General features: G+C 36.9%; 1 protein-coding gene across 1 annotated transcript; it reads left to right on the top strand.

Moving 5' to 3' along the window:
- The first annotated feature begins 2,543 nt into the window (after positions 1–2,543).
- On the top strand, positions 2,544–8,378 carry LOC114730981 (mitogen-activated protein kinase kinase kinase NPK1). Its single transcript, XM_028918100.1, has 17 exons — positions 2,544–2,985; positions 3,080–3,121; positions 3,495–3,560; positions 3,641–3,751; positions 3,839–3,919; positions 3,995–4,072; positions 4,170–4,252; positions 4,909–4,990; positions 5,115–5,215; positions 5,389–5,428; positions 5,574–5,633; positions 5,724–5,770; positions 5,856–6,054; positions 6,143–6,379; positions 6,536–6,867; positions 6,953–7,020; positions 7,930–8,378. The coding sequence occupies exons 1-17, from the start codon at positions 2,698–2,700 to the stop codon at positions 8,028–8,030; spliced, it is 2,016 nt and encodes a 671-aa protein (XP_028773933.1). The 5' UTR covers positions 2,544–2,697; the 3' UTR covers positions 8,031–8,378.
- The last annotated feature ends 1,956 nt before the right edge of the window (positions 8,379–10,334 follow it).

Here is a 10,334-nt window from a genome sequence, read left to right as displayed (position 1 = left end):
GTTGAAATCCAAGCCTTTCAAGTATAAGCTAACAACTCTTAACATCCTTGTTGCAGGGTTTGAAGAGGATGCATTTTGAGAAACAGGTGAATGAAGCCTAGCCTACCAATAACATGCCCTCATTCAGACGATTATATGTTATCAAATGATAATTATATGTTCCTTTATCCATGAATGCAGTTATTAGATGATTGCTTGGACCTGATATTGTCAAGAAATGTTCAAAATTAGCTTTGATGTCATCGATGTTAGATGGTTATCTGGACTTGTTATTTTCTATTAGAGACTTATAATTTTCTATTTTAGACCTGTAATTTTCTATTTTAGACTTATAATTCTCTATTTTGGACTTGTTATTTTCTGTTGTGACTTGTAATTTCCTATATCAGAGTTGTGATTTTTCATTTCAGGCTTATTATTTTTTATTATAGACTTGTTATTTCCTATTACAGACTTGTTATTTCTTATTGTGTATTTGTAATTCCATATTGCAGTAGAATTCCTATTATAAACTTGTTATTTCTTATTGCAGAGTTGTGATTTTTTTATTACAAACTTGTCATTTCCTATTGCAAACTTTTAATAACAAGTGTTGATGTAATGCCAATGAGATGCCAATGACAAGTTTATTAAAATGAATAACAAGTTTAGTAACGCAAATGACAAGTTCTGATAAGAGGAATTTAAGTTTGTGCATTAAAATGACAATTTTCACATTCTTGGATGAATGACAACTTCAGTGAAGCTAATGACAACTTTAATAAGTCGAATGACAACTTCTGATAATCTAGTCATACAAATTTGAGCTTAAACTATTAAGATGACAGAATTTTCATATTTCTTTACGAAATGACAAGTTCAGTTAGTCAAATGACAACTTCTGATAAGGTTTTCATACAAATTTGAGATTCTCTATTAGAATGATTGAGTTTTCACATTTATTTATGAAATGACAAGTTAAGTAAGACCAATGACAACTTCTGATAAGCTACTTATACAGATTTGAGATTTTCTGTTGAAATAGCTGAATTTCCACATTTATTTATAAAATGACAAGTTCAGTTAGGTCAATGACAAGTTAAGTAAGACTAATGACAAGTTCTTATAAGGTTTTGACATAATTTTAAATTTCTCTGTTAAAATCAGAATTTGTAGATTTCCTTGATAGTAAAAACTTCTGAGATAGGATTCATGACAAGTTCAATTAGGTAAATGACAAGTTAAGTAAGACTAATAACAAGTTTTGATAAGGTTTTCATATAATTTTAATTTCTCTGTTGAAATGAGTAAATAAAATAAAAAAGAAGAGATCCTGTAATGTGAGGGGGAGAAAGAAGCAAAACTAAAATCAAGGAAACAAAACCAAGGGAAAGAAAAACACCATCTTAGGTGCCCAAGCTCCTCCGCTTTGATTCTTTCCCATGGTTGCTAAAAAAATATTGCTCATCATCGTTTTCATGGTCGCAGATCTAGGATGCCCCAACCTCATATCATTCTTCCCAAGCTAGCAGCATCCATCGAAGGGCGGGCCCAATCTTGCAATCAAAACCCCATTCAAGCTTCTGTGATTGAGCAACACTGTGAAGGGGTCGGTCCAATTCTCCCAACCAAACTGCACATGTGCTTTCCCTTCTCTTTGTTCCATGTCAATATTTCGTGCAATGGGAGAAGGCTTGCGTCCAAGCTCTTCAACACGCGCGTGAAATTGATAGTTCCACCCACCCCTTGAATTCATCTTCGCTTTGCTTGTCACAGTGGAACTTAGAATGGACAAGTAGTTGGATGCAGTGACAGAGCAATGGGGATCTATACTTTGTCATCGATCTAATTTTTACCAGAATTTCTCATCCATAAATCCCCATAACTCTAGCCCCCATTGAGCATTACCCTTCCATTAATCTTCCCAGTTAAACAATCTCTCTCCTTAATCGATAAAATCGCTCCACCATGCTCCCTAAACTAAATCCCCACTAACTCACACACCCCACGTAGAGCCTTGAGGTCACTGGAAGAGAGAAAGAAATGAGGTGATGGAAGAAAGAGAAGGAGAGGGAAGAGAGAACTCTTGGATTGGACCGCAGTGGGAAAGAGAAGAAGATAAGATTATGGAAGAAAGAGAAGAAGGGCAATTTAGTCTTTTTCCTTACATTTCATAATTCATATTTGAGACCCGGTCTCTCACAGCAATTTTGTAAATTGAAGTACCCAAATTGCTATTTTATATTTTCAAAGGTCTTTATTTGCAATTTTCCCTATAATATAAGCTTCAACTGGTTGGCAAAAAAAGGAAAAAAAAAAAGCTTCAAAAAATAAATAACCTCGGTTTCCTTTTTTTTTTGGGCCAACAACCTTTGTTTCTAATAACAAAAAAAAAAAAATCCATGCTTGCTTACCGAATCAATTAATTAACACTTTATCAGTCCAAAAAAATTTTAATTAACACGTTGAGTGGCGTGTAATAAGGAAGGGCGAAAATGGCAAAAGGCTTAAGAGGAGTGCCGACAAGCATTCAAATCACAATTATACCGTTACTCTCATCATCTCCCTCATTTTGAAAACGCCTGCTCCTCCTACTTTTCCCTCCTCCGTCTCTGCACAAATGAACTTCATCCAACAGTAGAGTTCCAAGCTTTTTCGATTAACGATTATTCACGACGACTCTAACAGCTTCTTGCTCCTGAAAACCCTCTTGCCCTGATGCAAGAATTTCTGGGTTCCGTTCGCCGATCCTTGGTTTTCAGGAGCCCAGGCGGGGACGATGGAGGGTTTGGCGTTGGCGGTCTGGTCGATAAGATTGGCTCCAGCATTCGCAAATCACGAATTGGGCTCTTCTCCCAGCCACGCGTTAGGGCTCTGCCGCCGGTTCCCAGGGACAACACTCCTTCGATCCGGTGGCGGAAGGGCGAGTTGATTGGTTGTGGTGCCTTTGGCCGTGTCTACATGGGTATGAACCTTGATTCCGGGGAGCTTATTGCTGTCAAGCAGGTAATTAATTTCATTTTTGCTCATGCAATGTTCATCTCTTCCTCATTTAGGCTGTGGAATTCTTCGTTGATGATTTTGCTTTTTACTGATGTAGGTTTTAATCGCGGCAAGGAGTGCTTCAAAAGAGAAAACACAGGTAAAGATCCATATATCTATTATGTCAGTCTGCTATCGTAGATGGTAGATTATATATTGCTTTAGAGCCTTTGACAACCTTTTTTTCCCCTTTGCTTTTATTGTTCTTCTCCTCAGGTTTTTTTTTTTAATTTTCCATAAATTGCATAAACTTGCTTCATATCTTTTCCCTCCCAAATAGTTAGGATGCCAAATTAACTACATAACTCTTGATCTGACATTCATGTGGTTTAAGTAATAATGCATTGCAGGCTATACATAAAATAGTTCCATGCCTCTATGCTAGTCTTAAGACACTGGTAGCATTTCAAGTGATTATTATGCCTCTGGCGAGCATGGTTGATCCACAATCTCTTTTTATCTTCTTTACTCAGGCTCACATTTCGGAGCTTGAAGAGGAAGTGAAGCTTCTCAAGAATCTTAAACATCCAAATATTGTTGTGAGTATGTTGTTATTATGCCAGTACTGCGCTCTCTGTCTGATTCAGTGAGTACTAACTTTTCTCATTCTTTAAAACAGAGATACTTGGGAACTGCTAGGGAGGAGGATTCCTTGAATATTCTGCTGGAATTTGTACCAGGAGGATCTATCTCATCACTCCTGGGGAAATTTGAATCCTTCCCCGAGTCTGTAAGTACATATTACTTCCTAACAAATATGGAAACTCTAGTAAGTTGTAACTCTGCTGCTGCTTCATGAGAATTATTTGCTGAACAGGTAATAAAAATGTATACAAAACAACTCTTACTGGGTCTTGAGTACCTTCACAAGAATGGAATTATCCACAGAGATATTAAGGTGGGTACCCTTGACTTCTGTGTCAGAATATCCCCCCCCCCCTCTCTCTCTCACATGTGGATTGTTTTGATACAGGGAGCGAACATTCTTGTTGATAATAAAGGATGCATTAAACTCGCAGACTTTGGTGCATCTAAGAAAGTAGTCGAGCTGGTATGACATTGTTGCCCCTATTGATTCATTTGCACTTGGAAGCTTATTTTCTACCTTCTTTGTGAGCATGACATATGAAGTTTGTGGGTTGTAATAGGCTACCATGAATGGTGCAAAATCAATGAAAGGTACTCCGTATTGGATGGCTCCTGAAGTTATTCTGCAGACAGGGCATAGCTTGTGAGTGTATAAACACCTCTTGGTAAAACATTGATCATCTATGTTTTGAAATATAATTTTAAGAAGAAGGAGTTAACTTAACTCAGTTTATTAAATTACTCCTTGTAGTTTACAACATAGGGGGGGGGGGAAATTCTGTTGTGACATGGCTGTCATAGATTACAGGAAAACTTTTGAATTTTATTCATGCTCCTGTTTACAGTTTCTAGTTTATAAGTGGCCATATAAGTATAGAAGACAGTAGGAGAATGTTACCCCCTTGTTAGCTTTTGTTTATATTGAAATCAAATAGCTTCTTTCATTAATATTAAAATCTTCTAAAACATTTTAACATTTCTACTCATGGAAATGATATTATATTTCCCGGGTATTCCTCTTTCTCTCCTAATTGTTTTCGATCTTGATGTAGAATTGTTTGGCTCAACATGATAAATCATCTAAGGTCTACAAAATGTTGACATATAACTGTTTTATCAGTCTCGTTTAAATTGAAGTGAAAATTTTGACTGTTTCGTGGTTTCTCTTTTGTTTCTTTGGAGTGTATATTTGACAGAATAGTGTGATTGTTTTAGCATTTAGGAATGAAGTATTGAGGAGCCTATCGTACTTCATTCTGATCATTAAGTTTCATGGACTTCTGGTTTGTGATTTCCTAGTTCTGCTGATATTTGGAGTGTTGGATGCACCGTGATAGAGATGGCAACAGGGAAGCCTCCATGGAGTGAACAGTTTCAGGAGGTACTTGCTTGAATGTCAACTAGACATAGTAATCTAATGAATCATTGACTTATATGATTGCTCTCCCCCCCCCCCCGACTCAGTTCTTGAGGAGTTTGCTTACTCAAGCTACTATTTCTTTCAGGTTGCTGCTCTTTTTCATATTGGGACAACTAAATCCCATCCACCCATACCTGACCATCTCTCGGTTGAGGCAAAGGATTTTTTGTTAAAATGCTTGCAGAAGTACATGCCATAAAGACTTTCAACTATCCTTTAGTCATTTTGCTCCATTATTTTAGTTTGATTACTTCTATTTTTTAGAGAAGCAGTCAAGACAGTATGGCGCCTGAGTGTGCCATTTTTTATTAGATAGTTGTACCGCTCTAGTTTTAATATCATTCTATTTGTGGTGGCAGGGAACCAGATCTAAGGCCTTCTGCATCAGATCTGTTACAGGTAAGATTCTGTACAATATTGATCTCTTTAGTTGCATATGTGATATGCAATGTTGGTAACATGCATACTATCACATTAGCTTGTTTTGAACTTAGCTTTCACTTGTAAGTTAAAAAAATGATTCTCGTGATGATATCATCTGCAGCATCCATTTGTCACCTGCGAGTACCAAGAATCTAATCCCACATTATGCAGTTCAGCTGTGGTTAGTATCATTGCATTGGGTTTATAACTTTATATGATGGTATATTATTTTGCCATGATTTCTCTTATTCTTTTAAACTTCAAATATTAGGAATCTTGCAAGAAGATGGTAACATCTGGGACAGATTCTAAAATCTCGTAAGTGTATAATCTGATTTTTTGGTAACGTTTATGAGTTTGGGCTGCTAGATACCTTTTGGTTAAGCAGTTTGAGTTTTATCAGGGGAATAGGTCTCAAGGATGTTTGTCAGATGGATAGCATAAAACGCTCATCCATGTCTCCTGAGACTCTTTTAAAATCAGATTTCTATCATCCAACAAGCAATTATGATGATGACATGTGTCAAATAGATGACAAAGATGACCTTTTTGTTGATGCGTCTATGAAGTCTAATTCTCACATTCCATCAGATGATATAAAGGTTCCTATTTTTTGGTTCCTTTTTTTTTTTTTGGATGTTTTATGGTTAACTATTTGCCAATAATTAGATGCTATGCTCATTGCATCAGAGTTTCAACCCTATGTGTGAACCTATGGATGAATGGCCATGCAATTTCGATAGAAGTCCAGATTTGGAGAGAAAGGGAACAAACTTGTCTCCTGATCAGACAATCAACAATACAATGAGAAGCACTGAAGCATCTCAAAAGGCGGAGAACGAATTTTTATTTCCAAGTGAGCCTGTAGGAGCTGATGACGATGAAGAAGTCACTGAGTCAAAAATTAGAGCTTTTCTAGATGAAAAGGTATTATTTTGAACATGACATTATTTGTTAATGAATTGTTGACCAGACCACTCTCCATTCAGTATGCTAGATGGTTGATATTTTTCTCTATTTGTTTGCCTTCTTGAGATGAGGCAAGTATAAAGTTTTGTTCTTTTTTAAATTGAATGGCAATAGGCTCTGGAACTGAAGAAACTCCAATCTCCTCTTTACGAAGAATTCTTTAGCATATCAAACGCCGCTGTTCCCTCCATTCCGGTTTCAGTTGCACGCAATGAAGTAGTTTCGGAAGTGTCAAATTTAACACCAAAAAGCAGGTCACCTAGTCAGGCCAGCAGACGATACTCAATGGCCGATGGTGCTAATATTGCAAGGCATGGAAGTCATAACAAAAATCAATCTAAAGTTAGTGGTGCAAGTGGTCGGCCTTTGCAGGAAATCCACCCATCTGAGCTTAACGAATGGAAAGAGACACTTCAATATTCTAAGTTGGAATCATTTAGTGCTAGGTATGTATCTAATGTCTGATGCTGGTTTTATCTCTACTTTCTAAATAGAACTGCAATAAAAGAATGGAAAAAAATTTATCTGCAGCCCAACTTTCTCGGAGATACAAAGGAAATGGAAGGAAGAACTTGTTGAAGAGCTTGAGAGGAAGCGAGGTAATTTTTTATTTTCTTTAACCGTTGCAAAATTCAATGTTTCTTTTGTTTAGCAGATATGAGGAACAGTTAGTTGGTCCATTTAGAATGGCCGTGGCCTCAGGTGATAGGTACAACAAAATTCCCCTGCTTTCAAATAGTTTTTTTGGAAATAAGAAAAACATACAGAACTTAGAAATATTTTTGTTTAAATGTCAAAAAGCTTCCATTGGCTCTATTCGCTAGTGAAAAAATAGAACTGAAACTATATTCTTTACTAATTTCCCTTTGTTTTGCTTGAAAGGGGTTTAATTGTCTAAGATTTTCAAGACATGAATGTTTTGCGCAGTTTTAAACTGAATTAGTATGGGTTAGGACCACCCTTGGCTTTTTGTTTAATTGTCTTGGAAATATTTTTGTTTAAATGTCAAAAAGCTTCCATTGGCTCTATTCGCGAGTGAAAAAATAGAACTGAAACTATATTCTTTACTTATTTCCCTTTGTTCTGCTTGAAAGGGGTTTAATTGTCTAAGATTTTCAAGACATGAATGTTTTGCGCAGTTTTAAGCTGAATTAGCATGGGTTAGGACCACCCTTGGCTTTAAACTGAATTCATTCTTTGTTCTAAAGATTGATGCCAGATAGCCGACAATAAATATATGCTACAAAGTGCTTAAGTATTCGGTGATAGTCCACCATGTAGCTAGTAGAGATAGTCATGGTTTCTTTCTCAAAGATCTGAGCAAAAGAGACTCTGTTGTGGAGATTTTTTCTTGTTAAGTGCACATTCGTCAATCCAAATCTATCTGAGTGGTGGCTTTCTGTTTCTACTCTGTAATGTAATTGTCTCTTTATTTTAGTAAGGCGTACATGAATATGAAAAATGCTTGTATTTATTGGAAACGTAACCTTTTTTACTGCGTATTGCAGAGATGATGCGTCTGTCAGGCTTAGGAGGGAAGATTACATCGCCAACTGATCGCAATTTTCGTAAACCGACAGATAGATCACGCTTTGCATTTCCAAGCTAGTCCGTCTTTTTATGTCTTTTCCTTTTCTCGAGAGGGGGCCTATAAAGAAGGAAAATTTGCATTTCCTTTCGGAATGATCATGTGTATTATTATAATTATTGGTGCAAAATGAAAGTGTGCCAATACTCTTGACTTTGCAATGTCACTAGAAAGACGTTGCATCATCAAAATGCGTTGATTTACCAAGAAAATCTGAAATTAGCAGTATGTTCATTTCTTCGGCTTACCAATTTTTGCCTATGTAATACTGCGGGATACGCATAGAAATTTATTGAGTTATGTATAAAATATATCAATGTAATAGAAAGAGTTGAAATAATGTACTATGCTTCCATAGTTTTGATGTTTCACAGTTTTTACGATTAATGCGATTTTATTTAACACTAAACAATGGTGTTGAAAAATGGGTACGTTTTGGATTGTACCCCGTCTATGTAATTGAATATCACTGGAAATTCAAAATTCTTCCTTCACTTGGAGAGGCATCTGTAAAGTTTGGAGAAAATTCAAAGAAGGCTTGGGAATGAGAATAGGGAATGGTGTCTCAACTTCTTTTTAGTAAAACAATTGGTCAGAAATGAATAGACCCTTGATTGATTTGATCCCTAGATATGAAGACTGGACTGACGGAAATGAGAGAACTTTTTTTTTCCCGGTTTACAACGACAAGCTAACGCTTGGAAAACAAAAGCCACCGATAGGGGATTCAAGTTAAGAGGTGACTCCCCCCCCCCCCAAGATGCTGTAGATCTTCCATATACCTCCTTCTGCATACTAGGTCAATCTCTGTCACTAAGACTGTTCTTGGGTCCACATGTTGCCCTAATCTTGCCATGTTATCCGCACACTCTATGGTTTTTTGATTACTATAACTAACTTGCACATTCTAGCTCTCATAGAGTAAACTCTTCACTCTTTCTATCTCATTTTGGAAGGGATGGTTTTCGTCACTGTCCCGTGCCACCATATTGATTGCCTCCAAGGAATCTGAGCAAAGCTGGATGCTTGATAGGTTTAGTGATTTACAGACCTCCAGTCCTGTATGAATCACCCACAACTCTGCAATTGTGACTGGTAGTACTCCTAGGTTTCTTTTGAAACCCATGATCCATCTGCCTGCATTATCTCTAATCACTCTACCACATGCAGCTTTGCCATTCTCCAAGATTGATGCGTCAACATCTACCTTGACTGATCCTAACTCTAGGGGTAACCACCGACTATTTGACAGGTGATGATGATTGAATATTTTATGCTTCCACTTTCATTTTCAACCACTTCCATGAGCAAAAAGCTGCAATGTTGAATGACCTCCACAACAGATGCCTCATGTGCTTGGAACATTCTCTGGCACCTAAATTTCTAAATTAGCCAGCAGAGTAGTTCAAACACTCGAGTCCATAGTATATCTTGAAATTTAATCCTCTTTGGAAATGAGAGAATAGTTGATTAAGTAGAGACTGGAAGTGAATGGAACATTAACAAATTGAGCCTTTGGCTCTATCCTCATATAGTTGAGCGTATTACATATACACGTCTACCTTGAGAAGAGAAAGGAGAGGATAAATATTTTTGAAAACCGACCAATAATAGTCTTCTTTTTTTTTTTGGTCAAATCTGCATATCTTTTTCTTTCTGCAGGTCGCCAGGACAGAAACGACAATAACTGGAAGATGCTATGGAGATGGAGAGTGCTGGAGAAAATTAAATCTTTTATGTGGTTGTTTGCTCATGATAGAATATACACTACACACCTTTGTGTTAGACAAGGTATTACTCATGATGCATCAAGCCCTTTTGGATGTGATAAGGTAGAAGACTCATGCACCTACTAAGAGATTGTCTGAACATCAAGGAACGCTGGATGTCGATAGTTGTACCAAACCTGTGGAGCTATTTCTTCTCTCAATGAAGGGAGGCTTGGCTTAATTGGAATCTATCAATTGAAGTAGGGCAAGAACCTACCAAGAGAGTAGGATGGGATATGTTGTTCAAATGCATATGTTGGGACATCCAAACCTGTAGATGTAACAAACCATTTGGAGCAAAAACAAGCTTACCTCATTAGAATGTCAACAGCAACCTATTCAAAGCAGTTGTAGATCAAGAGCTTTTAAGAAGAAGTAATTTGTACAGTGCTACCTAAATAGATGAAGAACTAACAATGTCCATTCCAAATAATGCAATATGACTAGAAGTGGATGGTTTGGTTAATGAAGGAGGAACGAGTGGATGTAGAGGAGTGCTCAAAGATAAAGACAATATGTGGATATGCGGTTTTAACTACAAGACTACCACGGTACC

Source organism: Neltuma alba, unplaced genomic scaffold, assembly GCF_004799145.2.
Source record: "Neltuma alba isolate B1F8T4 unplaced genomic scaffold, ASM479914v2 tig00012795_pilon, whole genome shotgun sequence".
Lineage (NCBI taxonomy): Eukaryota > Viridiplantae > Streptophyta > Magnoliopsida > Fabales > Fabaceae > Neltuma > Neltuma alba.
The sequence above is the reverse complement of the archived record's forward strand: the minus strand, read 5'-3'. Positions and strand labels throughout refer to the sequence as shown.